Below are 14,843 nucleotides of genomic sequence, written 5' to 3' on the forward strand. Positions count from 1 at the left end.
AAATTGGAATGGATGATCATAGGTAGAAATTTTAATCTTTTGTAGATATGGCTATAAGTCTTTTCAATCTGATTGAAGGAGGGTAAAAAAATTGTTATATTATGGGCATCTAAGAAGGGGAGAGATTTATGGAGGAATGATATGTGCCTTTTACTAAATTGCAAGTGTGCTAGAGGTTTGGATTGCTCTCTCTTTTGGACTCCTTGCTTGGTGAATGGTATTATAGATCACTTAGCCAAGTGAGGAGTTAGTCAAATGATGTCCTTTTTAGGGGATTTTTCCCCCTTGAGTTGTGGAGAGTCTTCTGTGGAAGAATCACATTAGGAAAGCCATGGTTGTATAATTTTGTAATTGAGGAGAGAATTAGGCAATCCCATCACTAAAGGGATGGGATGTAATTAAGTTAGGAAAGTTTCTATTTTTAGTGCTAGGAATTTTTGTATACATATGGATCTCTGTGCAGACTAAATATTAAGGAAGAATTTTATACCTTTTATTCCTTCCCATTCCTCTTCTACATCTTTATATATTTTTGTCACATTCATAAGCTGTATAATTTCTGAAAATTGTTTTGAAAATAGAGTGTTTTTTTATAATACATTTTAATTGTTTTCTAGGGACTGCTGTAAAAAATAATTATATAAATGTGGAGAATTATTGAAAATAAAACATTTCATATAAAAGTTATTTGGAAATATAACAAATTGGTTGAAAACATTCCAAGTTCTCAAACAGACTTTTGAAAAATATTACAGAATTGTTTTTGAAAATTGTTTAAAAAAAATTGATTTTTAAGAACTATTTTCAAAATTTAGATGATGGAATCCAGAAATTAAGTTGCTTGGATCCCTGTGCAACTAAGTTTTTGGGTGACCTGACATAGAATAGAAAGTAGGATTTTTTTAGGGACAATTGTGTTTTTGATCTAGTTGGGTCCAAAAATTAAGCTTTGGTGTATATAAGTTCTCCATTTAAGCCCAAAACCTAGAGAAAGTGTGAAAATTGAGAAGAAAGATATGAATTTTTTATCTTTCTAAAAATGACCTTTATTGACTATGAAAAAAAAAAGTAGAAAAACATTTATTTAAATTTTATTCCTTTTGTAAACCTCAATAAAATTTAATTTAATTTAGTGATTTGGAAAAAAATACATCATTTTCCAAAAAAAATAAAAATAAAAATAAATTATTATTATTATTATTTGAAAATCAAACATATTGGAAAATATATATATTTAAAATTATGTGTGTAAAAAATAACTAAAAATATGTCAAAATTATTTTTTTAAAATGATATATTTTTAGAATATATTTTTTAAAAAATTAGTTTTCTAAAAATAATAAATTTCAAAATAATTATTAAAAAAATTAAGATAAAAGAGTTTATTAAATATTTTCTATCACAATATTTAAAATAGTTTTGAAGGGTATATTGGTCTTTTCACATTTTATATCCTTCTCATAATTATGTAATTTTTATGGGCCAAATTTTAATTTTTGGGTTCAGCTGGGTTCAACACATAATTATCCATTTTTTTATGTTGCATTTTTGAGATATAATTGGAGGACACTGCTGTCTATTTATTGTGAGGCAAAAATAAATAATACTTATTTATTTTGAATAAAATAACTGGTCTGGGAGAGAGTATAAGGGATGGGCCGTCCGACGGAGGCGTTAGTGGAAGCTGCGCTACGTGTGCTAAACACCGCCGACCCATTCGACAAGGCCCGACTGGGCGATGAAGTCGCGACCAAGTGGCTCCAGGGCTCCATCACTCTGCCATACCACCCATCACTCCATCTCCCCGTGCCTGACCGCCCCGCCAGGCTCAGTAATGTACGCTCACTACCTCCTTCCTCAATGCCATTTCATGTAATACTCTACCTGTTCGATGAAATGCCTCAATCACCCTGCTGCCGCAGGTGAAGCTGGTTCCGCCCGGTCTCATGCCCAAGCTGGGAAAAGCTGGCAGCTTACAGAGTCGGCAGGCCATTGTGCATAGTCTTGTCCACACTGAAAGCTGGGCCATTGACTTGTCCTGGGTATGACCCCTTTTTTACTCATCTTTCTAACCATAGACGGGGCAATGATAATTATCTTGTGTGTAATTTCTTAAGCTCTGACACAATCTTCAAATCCACTGGCGTTTAAAGCTTAAATTCATGGAAGAAGGAAGCGACGACGGATGTTATTTGATTACAGCATGACTCAACAATGCTGTAATATTCTAAAGATTCTGGGTTGGCCATGGTTTTTGTTTGTTGGTTTATTTTTCAGTTATCATGTCTTCTCACCCCCTTGATATGAGTGCTTTGTAGCTTTCCTGTTGTCCTTGCTCCACATTTCACTTAAAAATCAAGCAAAGCACTGCCTTGCTTAGTGTATCAGTCTTGCTCTTTGCATTTGGTTGAACATTCTAAAATGACTTTCTTTTATCATGATTTTTTCTTTAGGTGATAATTAGTCAAAGGAATTGTGGCTGAAGGAGAGATTCTCATTGTTGGACTAAGGGTGAATGGTGTATGGTTGATGAAGGATGTTCTTAAGAAGTAGTGAATTACGTCCACTTCTTACCGACTGATCTGGGGTAAATTGAAGAACTAGTATTGATGATTTGTCCTTCAAGCTTGAAGGATCCCTTTTCTGTGGAGCAAGTTCATGCTGTGTTGTTCAGGTTGGAAAGGAGAAGGATAAAGCCCTTGGGCCAAATGGTTTTCTTTGGTGTTTTGACAACATTACTGAGACTTTGTTGATGGAAGGGCAGAATTTGGGGCTATTGAAGAAGTTCTGAGAATTCAAAACCACTTTTCTTACCACTTTCTTAGAATGCTTTTGTAAGGGGTACGTAAATTCTGAATGTGGCTCTAATGGAAAATTATATCATTGACTTGAGGTTGAAGAGTTCCAAAGGTGATGTTATTAGTAAGACACTGAAAAAACTTGTGCTCACGTTAATTGAAGTGCTAGGTAAGATGGTCTTAGGGTAGAAATGGATTGATTTGATTTGGTTTTGCATCTCAACAAGGAGGTTCTATGTGATGTTGAGTTGTATACCTTCTGATTTTTTCCAAAGCTCAATGGGCTTTAGGTCGACCCCCTTTTTCCATTCCTTGAGGAAGGCAAGGGGGCTAGTTTTATATTGTGTTTTTTGGGTGGGGATTGAAGAGGGAGATGAGACCCTTCCCTTTTGTGAGCCTTGTCTGAAACAAATGACATAAATGAGTTGGATCCTTTTCTAGTTTTGAGGCTTTTTTAGATCTAAAAGTTCAAATGGAGAAAAGTGATTAATTTCTAGGGGAGAGGTCCCTAATGTGTAGCAGCTAGTGTCTTTGCTAGGCTGAGCGGTGGGCAAGTTGCCTGCCATGTGCTTAGGTTTACCTTTGGAAGCCCCGTTTAAGTCTTTATTGGTTTGGTTTGGGATATGATAGAAGAGGAAATTTATAGAAGGTATTTCTTGTGGAAATGTTGTTACCTCTCAATGGGTGGGAAGCTCATTCTGCTCAGAAGTACCATTTCCAGCTTACCTAGTTACTTTATGTTTCTCTCGGTCATTCCTAGGTTCTGAGTTTGAGACTGCAAAAAATCCATCTAGATTTTCTTTAAGGAGGTGGAGCTTTTGAGAAGAAACCTTACCTCGTAAATTGGTTGTCCATTTGTATGGATAAAAAGAAAAGGGCTGTAGCTCGTAGAGCCATATCTTTCCCAAACAAAGTTTTGTTTGGAAAATGGAGTTGGAGATTTACTTTGGAAAGAGACTTTCTTTGGAGGTTGGTTATTGTAAGAAAATATGGAAAGAGCCAAGAGGTTGGTGTATTTGTGAAGGGAGGTATATGGTGTGGGTTTGTGGAAAGCAATAAGAAGATGGTGGAGGATGTTTCACACTAGAACCAGATTACAGGTGAGCAATCAAATTAAGTTGGGTGAGGGATGTTTCAGGTTAAAACCAAATTAGAGGTGAGCAATGGTAATAGTGTAGACTGGATGTTTTTGAGAGATTTTTCCCCTCCTTTTATTCTAGCAGTTTCAAAGGCTGATGCTTGGGAGCTTTTAGGTGATTAAGGGCCTTGGAATCCTAGTTTCTCATAACAATTCCATGATTGGGAATTGTGTAGTGTTGGAGGTTTACTTAGGAGGCTTTAGGAAAAGGGAGGACTCAGAGAAGACAAGGATTGGTTTGGCAGGGTGCTAAGACTAGGAAATTCTCTATTAAATCTTTCTATTCTGCTTTGGAGGTAAGAGTTAGAGATGTTTTGTCCTAAGGGAAGTTTGTGTTCTGAGGCCAATCCGAGGTGTGCTTCTTTGCATGGGACACAACTTGGCATAGGATTTTGGCTTTAGATAATTGCAAGACTGGAGGATGATCTGTTGAGCTGTAAATAGAATAGGAGAATTATTTTTCTATTATGTTAGTTTCCTATTTCTGTAAATAGATAGTTTTATTAGTTTCCTATTTTTGTAAATAGATAGTTGTATAATTTAGGAATAAGTTAGTTTTCTATTATGTCTCTTGTTTCCTATTTTTTCTCTTGTAATTTTGTATATAAACTGTGTATAGTCAATCTAATAGACAAAATTTATTATTTTTCATCCCATATTTCGTGTCATGGTATCAAAGCCAGGTTTTTAAGACCTGGGCATCATTCTGACCTTCATCGCCATTTTTTTGGCCTTTATAGGTAGATTTTTTTTTTTATTCACGTGTTCTTTACAAACCTACTGGAACTTGTTTAATAGTGAAGAAATGGAGAAGCTGAGAAGCTTGTTGGGATCCCTTGACAAACCTACTGGAACTTGTTCTTTGGCTCTTTCAGGTACACCGTACACCTTCACTCTCTTTTTGCATAAATGCCTCACACAAGGTTTATGATGACTCTTGGATAATAGACTCCGGTGCCACAGACCATATGACCTTCAAATCTCAAGTTTTCCATACCTATACCCCAAGCTCAAGTAACAAGAAAATTGCAGTGGCCAATGACTCTTTAGCTATCGTTGCAGGTTTCGGAGACATATACATCACACCTACCCTTATTCTTAAAAATGTCCTCTATGTACCAAAATTGTTGGCCAACCTTGTTTCCATTCAAAAGCTTACCTATGATCTTAAATGTTATGCTATTTTTTTCCCTTCTTATTGCGTTTTTCAGGAACAAGGCTCGGGGAGGAGGATTGGACTTGCTAAGGAAAGGAGCGGTCTTTACCACCTTGAATCATCTTAGAAAACTAGTAATAATTTGTTGTTGTCTTTTCTCAGTTCCTCAAATAAAGATATCATTTGGTTGTATCACCTACGTTTAGGTCATCCATCTTTTAGGGTTTTAAAGGTCATGTTTCCTCATTTGTTCCAAGGATTAGATATTTCTAAGTTAGAAGGGAGCAAATGAGAGCTTGCTTCTCAATGACGGACCGAGCGCTTGAAGAGGAAGCTCAGAGGTATGACTTGATTTTCCATTCTAAAGGAAAAAGGGTTTTGGGGATACCTCTTCTTCTTTCTTCTCATTCTGATCGGGCTCCGGAAGGAGAGTCTTTCGATCGTCCAGGGGGTATAGAGGAGGAATCATGGGGTGATAAATCAACATGGTTAACAGTGTATGAGGGGAATTCTGAGAATGATAATGGGTTCTGGAAATTGGGATATGCCAATAGAAACAGAGATAAGGTCAGGGGTAAGGAGGGGAATCCTGGTGTATCTGAAAATCAAGATACCGGAAAGGAGAAAGAGGAAATATGGGAGGAATGTAGTTTGGCAAAATTCAGCCAATTTCTGGGATTTTCAACGGAGGGGTTGGAAAAGGAGGTCCTGAGCTTTCTGATTAAAATCAGAGAGAGACGGGAAAAGATTCACAGCAAAGAGCTCTTGCAGAAGTCAAAGTTTGAAAGGGAATTAAAGAGGCTGGAATGCTATGTCAATTATGAGGGGGGGGGGGGGGGGGGGAACAAGCAGAAAGGTCCTTCACAGGGCAAAGGGAATTAGATTGTAGTTGTCCAATGAAGCTGAAGATTCTAAGCTGGAATGTGAGGGGAGCAAATGAAAGCTCTAAGAGGAAAATCATTAAGAATTATATAAGGGATCAGAGGGTGGATTTAATTTGTATTCAGGAGACCAAAATTTAGGCGATGTCGGAGGGTATTGTGAGAAGTCTAGGCAATGGAAGATTTATAGATTAGAGAGCCTTAAATACAGAGGGGGCTGCGGGTGGTATTTTGATTTGCTGGGATAAGAGGGCCCTGGATATTATGGACTGGGAGGAGGGTAAATTCACGCTGTCTTGTAGATTCAAAGATTGTAGAAAATGGGGCTTGTTGGGTGTTCACAGGAGTGTATGGTCCATTTACCAAAGTGGACAGGGAGGGCATGTGGGAAGAATTTGGGGCGATTAGAGGCCTTTGGGATGACCCCTGGTGCCTTGGTGGGGATTTCAACATCACCCTGTTTCAACTGGAAAGGAGTAGCCAGAGGAGAATTAGCTCAGCAATGAGGAGATTCGTAGAGACTGTTGATGACCTAAGGCTGGTGGACCTTTCTCTTCAGGGGGAGAATTCACCTAGAATGGGGGCCTAAATAACCAGGCATGGGCGAGATTGGACAGATTTCTAGTTTCCCCTAGCTGGTTAGATCAATTTAGCGGGGTCACTCAGAGCATATTGTCTCGGCCAATTTCTGACCATTTCCCAATCATTTTAGAGGGGGGTGGAATAAGAAGAGGTCCTACTCCGTTTAGGTTCGAAAACATGTGGCTTAAAGTTGAGGGATTCAAAGACCTTGTTAGAACCTGGTGGCAGGGAATTGAAGTCAAGGGCAGCGCTAGCTATAGATTGGCTTTTAAAATGAGGGAAATAAAAAAGAAGCTGAAAATTTGGAACAAAGAGGTTTTTGGGAGGCTGGAAGGTAACAAAGCTTCAGCCCTACAACAAGTAGATTTCTGGGATCGGGTGGAAAGCGAGAGAAACTTGACTGTGGAGGAATTTGATTTAAAAAAAGAAGCAAAAGTAACCTTTAAAAAGTGGGTTCTGTTGGAGGAAGCCCATTGGAGACAACTTTCAAGGGAGATTTGACTAAGGGAGGGGGATAGAAACACGAGTTTCTTCCATCGAATGGCAAGTGCTCATCGAAGAAACAACGCTTTGGACAGAATTAAGGTTAATGGGGAGTAACTGTTAGAGGAGCAGGAGGTGAGGGAAGAAATTGTGAACTCGTTTCAGCAGATGCTTTCTGAAGATATGGAATGGAAGGCGGATATTGGAAGAATTCAAATTAATCACATCAGCCGGCAAGAAGCAGAGAGCTTGGAGGTCCCCTTTACAGGGAATGAGATTTATACGGCGTTGATGGAGATGAATGGGGATAAAGCCCCTGGTCCGGATGACTTTACTGTAGCTTTCTGGCAAAACGCTTGGGATTTTACCAAAGAGGAGATTCTGGATATGTTTAAAGAATTTCATGAGCATAACTCTTTTGTTAGAAGCCTCAACAATACATTTCTGGTTTTGATTCCTAAGAAAAGTGGGGCTAAGGACCTTGGAGACTTTAGACCTATCAGTCTCTTGGGGGGGCCTTATTTGCAAATTGGATATAGAAAAAGCTTATGACAGCATCAATTGGAACTTCTTAATGAAGGTCCTTAAAAAAATGGGCTTTGGGACTAAGTGGGTGGGATGGATGTGGAGTTGCGTGTCCTCTACCAAATTCTCAGTTCTTGTTAATGGAGTGCTAGCTGGTTTTTTCCTTAGCACTAAAGGGCTTAGACAAGGGGATCCTCTATCCCCTTATCTCTTTGTTATGGGAATGGAAATGTTGGACGTCCTCATTAGGAGAGCGGTGGAGGGGGGATATTTATCAGGATGCATCATTTGGGGTGGTAGTAGAACTTCTTTGAATATCTCCCACCTATTTTTTGCTGATGACACAATAGTGTTCTGTGAGGCAAGTAAGGAGCAAGTTTCTCATCTAAGCTGGATTCTTCTTTGGTTTGAAGCGGCTTCAGGTCTTCGAATTAATCTAGCCAAAAGCGAAATCATCCCAGTTGGAGAAGTGGAGGAGATTCTTGAGCTGGCAGTTGAGTCAGGGTGCAGGGTGGGATCCTTGCCCTCTCAATACTTGGGACTCCCTCTAGGGGTTCCTAATAGGGCTACTTCTATGTGGGATGGAGTGGAAGAGAGAGTTAGGAGGAGACTTGCGCTTTGGAAAAGGCAGTACATTTCCAAAGGGGGGAGGATCACTCTTATAAAAAGCACCTTGGCTAGCATGCCAATATACCAAATGTCTATTTTTCGAATGCCTAAGTCTGTTGCTAAAAGAGTGGAGAAAGTTCAAAGAGACTTCCTATGGGGGGGAGGAAACTTATCTAGTTAAATGGGATGTGGTTTGCACAGAAAAGAACAAGGGTGGGTTAGGCTTAAGGAAAATAGCCATACTGAATAGAGCCTTGCTTGGCAAGTGGATTTGGAGGTTTGCTTGTGAAAAAGATAATCTTTGGAAGCAAGTGATCACAACGAAGTATGGGCAAGAGGATCATGGATGGAGGTCAAAGAAGGCTAGTGGGGCGGTTGGAGTAGGGGCTTGGAAGGAGATTATGAAAGAATCCGATTGGTGTTGGGAAAATCTGGTGTTTCTAGTTGGGAAGGGCTCCAAAATCAAATTTTGGAAAGATACTTGGTGCACTGATTCACTGTTGTCCCATTGTTTCAATCATCTCTTTGTCCTGACTGCGCATAGGGACGCAACGATTGAGGAGATGTGGGACCAAAATTCTGGTCAAGGAGATTGGAACCTAGTCTTTTTGAGAGACTTCAATGATTGGGAGCTGGATATGGTTGGGGAGTTGCTCCACACCTTGAGGGGTCATAGGCCTTCTTTGGAGGAAGATTCAGTTATGTGGAGGCGAGGAAGAAATGGTCTATTCAGGGTCAAGGAAGCTTATAGGCTGCTGGACAACCCTAATGCCACAGTTTTTCCTTCAAGGAGCATATGGGTGGATAGGGTGCCAACTAAAGTTGCTTTTTTTGCTTGGGAGGCGACGTGAGGGAAGGTGCTCACTCTGGACAGGTTCCAGATAAGAGGGGTGCAACTCCCTAATTGTTGCTTTTTGTGTGGTTGTGAAGAAGAGAATGTAAATCATATTCTTATATACTGTATAGTGACTAGAGCTCTGTGGGATATTATTCTTAAGTTAGTAGATGTTAAATGGGTCTTCCCAGAAACTGTAAAGGAGGTCTTAACTACCTGGAGGGGCCCATTTGTAGGGAAGAAAAGGAAAAAAGTTTGGAAATCCATACCGTTGTGTATTTTTTGGACAGTTTGGAAGGAAAGGAATAGGTTAGCTTTTAGGGGAGGTGTGTTGAATATCCAAAAATTAAAGAATTCTTTTGTTTGTAACTTATGGAGCTGAGCCAAAGTGTATTTAGGTGAGGAGTCTCTCCCTTATAGGCTTTTTGGAGTGGGTAGCATCCACTTAAGGGGAGGTAGTCTTTATTTGGTCCTGTAGCTCTCTTTTTGAGGCTTTAGCCGCCTTGTATACTCCCTGTATGCTTTGTCGCTTTTAGCCTTTTTCTAATGCATATCTTGTTTACTTATCAAAAAAAAAAAAAAAAAATTGCGAAACTTGTGAATTGGCAAAACATACTCGTGTATCTTTTCCTATTAGCAATAAAAGAAGTTCTCATCCTTTTCATTTGATTCATAATGACATATGGGGTCCTTCGACTATACCTAATGTTTCTGGGGCTTGTTGGTTTGTATCCTTAATTGATGACTGCACTCGGGTTACATGGATCTTTCATCTTAAACAAAAATCTGATGTTAGCATTGTTATACCTAATTTCCATTCAATGGTTCAAAACCAATTTGGGGTTAAAATAAAAAGCTTTAGGACAGACAATGCTAGAGATTACTTTAACCAGATTTTGTCACCCTATTTTCAATCACAAAGCATTCTCCATGACTCATCTGTGTTAACATACCCCAACAAAATGAGGTAGCCAAGAGGAAAAATGGGCATTTACTCAACACAACCTAAACCTTACTCTTTCAAGGGAATGTTCCTAAGTCCTATTAAGGGGAAGCTGTTCTTATTGCCACATACATGATAAATAGAATTCCCTCACGAGTGTTAGACAACAAAAGCCTCGTAGAGATACTTAAGAGTTTCTATCCACACTTCAGAACCTCAAATGGGCTCACTCCTAGGGTATTTGGGTGCATTGCATTTGTTCATGTCCACAGTCAACATAGAGACAAGCTAGACCCCCGAGCCATAAAATATGTCTTCCTTGGTTACTCATCCACTCAAAAAGGATACAAGTGTTACAATCCCTCAACTAGAAAATTTTACATCTCTGCAAATGTCACCTTCACAGAAAATAAATCTTTTTTTCCCTAAGTCCTCTCTTCAGGGGGAGATTTCAATGATGGAAGATAGTCCTTGTGAGTCATTTGAACCTCTTGATCTTCCTCATGTCTCAACCCATGGTGATGAAGAACCTGAGTCATTCGAGTAAATCACACTTGAGTCACCTAATTTTACCATTGAACCCGTGTCATCCTCTGTTCCAGCCAGTGTCACTTGCAATTTTCCACAATTTTCTAAGGTATATTCAAGGGAAAAGGCCATTCCAGAACAAAAGCAGGTCCAAGAATCCAACTCAAACCCTGGGAATGAAATCACAGTAAGATCAAACCCATCTTTACATACATAACCTGGTGAAACTTCCACTGACTCAACAAACAACCTAAACCTAGACCTTCCCATTGCTGTCAGAAAAGGTACCAGAGAATGCACTAATCGACCACTCTATCCACTATCACACTATGTGTCTCTTAAGCACCTATCACCAGCCCACAAGAATTTTATTATGAGTCTAAACACCACTATCATCCCTAACACTGTTTCTGAGACATTGACAAAAAGGGAATGGAAGGATGCTATGAGAGAGGAGATGAGTGCATTAGAAAAGAATAAAACATAAGAGATTGTTGATAGACCGAAAGAGAATAACATTGTTGATTGCAAGTGGATTTTCACAATGAAGTATAAGGCTGATGGATCTCTTAAGAGACATAAAGCAAGATTGTTAGCCAAAGGGTACACTCAAACTTATGGAGTTGATTATCAGGAGACTTTTGCTCCAGTTGCAAAAATGAATACTGTAAGAATCCTGTTGTCACTGGCTGTCCACTACAATTGGAAACTCTTACAGTATGATGGTAAGAATGCATTTCTTCATGGTGATTTAGATAAAGAGATTTACATGAACATCCCACCGGGATTTGAGGGAAACACAGGTAACAAGGTGTGTAAGCTGAAAAAGGCCCTTTATGGGCTAAAACAATCTCCTAGGGCTTGATTTGAGAGATTTGCAAAAGTCATGAAAGAGTCTGGGTACAAACAAAGCCAAGGTGACCACACTCTCTTCATTAAGCACTCGATTGCAAGGAGAGTAACTGCTCTTCTAGTTTATGTTAACGACATCATATTGACTGGAAATGATGAGAGAGAAAAACATGAAGTGAAGCAGAGATTAGCAACAGAGTTTGAGATAAAGGAACTAGGGAAATTGAAGTACTTCCTCGGTATTGAGGTGACATATTCCACCCAAGGGATCTTCATCTCTCAACAAAAGTATGTGACTGATTTATTGGTAGAAACAGGGAAGATTGGGTATAAACCAGTCTCTACCCCAATGGATCCAAACCACAAGTTGGGAGAAGCTAAAGAAGAACCAGTGGTGGATAAAAGAATGTACCAGAGGCTAATTGGTAGGCTCATATACCTTGCTCACACTCGGCCAGACATCGCCTACTTGGTGAGTGTAATCAGTCAATTCATGCATGATCCAAGAGACATCTTCAAGTTGCTTACAGGGTGCTGCATTACTTGAAAGGCAACCCCGGGAAAGGAATTTTGTTCAAGAAGAACAATACTCTTGCTCTAGAAGCATACACCGACATTGACTATGCAGGTTTCCTAGTGGATCAAAGATCAATTACAGGGTATTGTACTTTTCTTGGAGGTAATTTGGTAACATGGAGAAGTAAAAAACAGAATGTGGTAGCAAAGTCGTCTGCAAAATCAGAGTTTAGGGCCATTGCTTAAGGGTTGTGTGAACTACTTTGGTTGAAGATTATTTTAGATGATTTGAGAATCAAGTGGGATGGTCCTATGAAGCTCTATTGTGACAACAAGTCAGCTATCAATATTGCTTATAATCCTATACAACACATAGGACAAAACATATTGAGATTGATAGGCATTTCATCAAAGAAAAATTGAAGGAAGGAGTAGTGTGTATGTCCTATGTTCCATCAAAACATCAATTAGCTGATATCCTAACAAAAGGGTTGAACAATTCAATGTTTCACGATCTTGTATCTAAGATGGAAATGGAAGACATTTATTCCTCAGCTTGAGGGGGAGTGTTGAGCTGTAAATAGAATAAGAGAATTATTTTCCTATTATTTTAGTTTCCTATTTATGTAAATAGATAGTTTTATGATTTAGGAATAAGTTAGTTTCCTGTTATGTCTCTTGTTTCCTATTTCTTCTCTTGTAATCTCCTATATAAACTATGTGTATAGTCAATCTAATAGACAAAATTTATTATTTTTCATCCCATATTTCGTGTCATGATCTTTCCCAAAAACTATTGTTGCTTGTGTAAGAAAGCAGCTAAAGGTATCACCATCCATTATGGGCAAGGGGACTGTGGCACCTGTTGTACTTTCTATTTGGTCTCCCCTAGGTGCTCCCCTATGTAGCGAGAGAAGTGCGTCTAGACTGTCATGACAGTTTTTGGGGAATAGGAGGAAAGTTTGGATGGTTGCTTCTTTATGCTTGTTTTTGACTGTATGCCAGGAATATAATCTTTGATTTTTGATGGAGTGGAGTGATTGCATCAATCTCTCAAAGATTCCTTCATTGGTTCCTCTTCCATTGGTCTTGTCAGTAACTACAGGATTGTCCTTTGACCTTGTTATACTTCATTGATTGGTTAGACTCTAGATAGCGGAGTGTGGTTGTTTTTGCTTCCTTTTTGCCACTTGGTGACCTTTGTATCGCCCCCTTGTACTTGGAGCATACCCCCTTTTTCTATTAGGCACTAATAATAATATTCCTATTTGTCTATTCAAAAAATAAATAAGCAAATAATTAAATAAATAAAAACACTTTTCTGTTGCTGATATTTTTTACTGCTCATGAATTAATTCATGTTTTTCATTTCATTTCTTGATTTTTTATAGGATATAATTGCTCGTTTTGGTGAACAAGAGGCCATGCCAAGAGAATTCTTCACTGATTTTGTGAAGGTGGCTCAGTATGAAGGCAGGCACTTCACCCTCCTTGCAGCACGACTCGAGGAGCTGGGTTCATTCTATGGAGCATTGCCGGCTCATGATGGTCTCTGGGACTCAGCCACTGCTACTTCCAAGGATCTGTTGGCACGATTGGCAGTTGAGCACTGCGTCCATGAGGTAAGATAAGTTATAGAAATCTCTTGTTTTTGCTTAGATGAATTATATGGAGTAGAAATCATTCCATGTTGTTTCCAATGATGTTTGAAGCATAAAATTATGACTTTGAGTAATCAGGAAGATCTACAATCTATCTCACGGAATGGTGATAATTATTCAAACCTTAGGGAAAATACCCAGGGTTATAGGATTTGATGCCTCAAGGCCTGTTAGCAGCTTAAGCTGCAATAGGTTGTATGGGAGCCTAGTGCTCTGTCATCTATTCTATTAATGCCAGGAGGTAAACCCATTTAAAATGTTATGAACAACAAAACCTGTATGCAAAACAATATGGAACGATCTCTATAGGGTGACTCTGAATGTCAAATGGAAACTGAATTGTTTCCACTCTGTATATGATACATTCATCATCTAGAATGGAGCTGTTTAAAAAAAAAGAGCAATAGCTAGAAATTAGTTTAGGGGCTTTTTAAGATTTCACGACACAATGACATTTTTACTTTTTAAACATCTTTGAAAATGACCTTAAAATCACCCTAGATGCTGGATTTTTCTTTTCATCTTATATAGGCTTAGGAAAATGAAATTGATGATTCAATTCCCATGCATTGTCTGAACAATTCATTAGTTTTTTTTTTTTTATATCTATAAATGTTGTTTTGACAACACAATTGGGTTATAAAACAGGCCAGAGGACTTGATGTGCTACCCACAACCATATCTCGTTTTCGCAATGGAGGTGACAATAAGACTGCAAATTTATTGGAGAGGGTGGTTTACCCAGAAGAGATCACCCATTGTGCTGCAGGAGTAAAATGGTTTAAGTACCTTTGTCTGAGGTCTAGAAATCCAATCACGGATCCATGCAGCTTGATATCTCTAGAAAATGAAGCCACAGAAAGAGAAACTACAATTGTAGAGGACGAGAAATATGTGATTCAGAAGTTTCATGCAACAGTGAGGACACACTTCAGGGGGCCATTGAAGCCTCCTTTCAACGAGGAGGCAAGGAAAGCTGCAGGGTTTGGCCCTCAATGGTATGAACCTCTTGCTGTCAAAGAAGCAACCCAGAATGATGAGAAGTAATTCAGTTTTGATAGCAACATCCATCTTCCTTTTTTTTCTGAGCAGAATAAATTGTTTCTTAGGTTCTTCCATTCCCCAAATAGTTTGCCTGAAGAATGTGGCAGCACTTATGCACGTCTGCTTCATCTGTAGTTATATTCTCAGGGAGAAAAATTCTTGAGATGCTTTGTTTATTTTCAGAAACACATGGGTCCTCGATGACAAATTGACAATTGTTTCGAACTTTTCTTAAAAGAAAGATTATGCTAATCCTAAAATAAGGTAAACCGAAAACCTTATTTTACATCAA

General features: G+C 38.8%; 1 protein-coding gene across 1 annotated transcript; it reads left to right on the top strand.

Moving 5' to 3' along the window:
- The first annotated feature begins 1,627 nt into the window (after positions 1-1,627).
- On the top strand, positions 1,628-14,843 carry LOC117929184 (uncharacterized protein HI_0077). Its single transcript, XM_034849433.1, has 4 exons — positions 1,628-1,836; positions 1,923-2,042; positions 13,238-13,468; positions 14,156-14,843. Exons 1-4 carry the CDS (start codon positions 1,654-1,656, stop codon positions 14,552-14,554), a joined length of 933 nt encoding a protein of 310 aa, XP_034705324.1. The 5' UTR covers positions 1,628-1,653; the 3' UTR covers positions 14,555-14,843.

The sequence above is a fragment of the Vitis riparia genome, chromosome 13 (genome assembly GCF_004353265.1).
Source record: "Vitis riparia cultivar Riparia Gloire de Montpellier isolate 1030 chromosome 13, EGFV_Vit.rip_1.0, whole genome shotgun sequence".
Lineage (NCBI taxonomy): Eukaryota > Viridiplantae > Streptophyta > Magnoliopsida > Vitales > Vitaceae > Vitis > Vitis riparia.

Excerpts from the sequence above, each read along its gene's own strand:
- LOC117929184 (XM_034849433.1), top strand. The coding sequence starts at position 1,654 with ATGGGCCGTCCGACGGAGGCGTTAGTGGAAGCTGCGCTACGTGTGCTA. Across the intron at positions 1,837-1,922 it reads GCCCCGCCAGGCTCAGTAAT|GTGAAGCTGGTTCCGCCCGG; the intron begins GTACGCTCACTA and ends CTGCTGCCGCAG. Across the intron at positions 2,043-13,237 it reads GGGCCATTGACTTGTCCTGG|GATATAATTGCTCGTTTTGG; the intron begins GTATGACCCCTT and ends GATTTTTTATAG.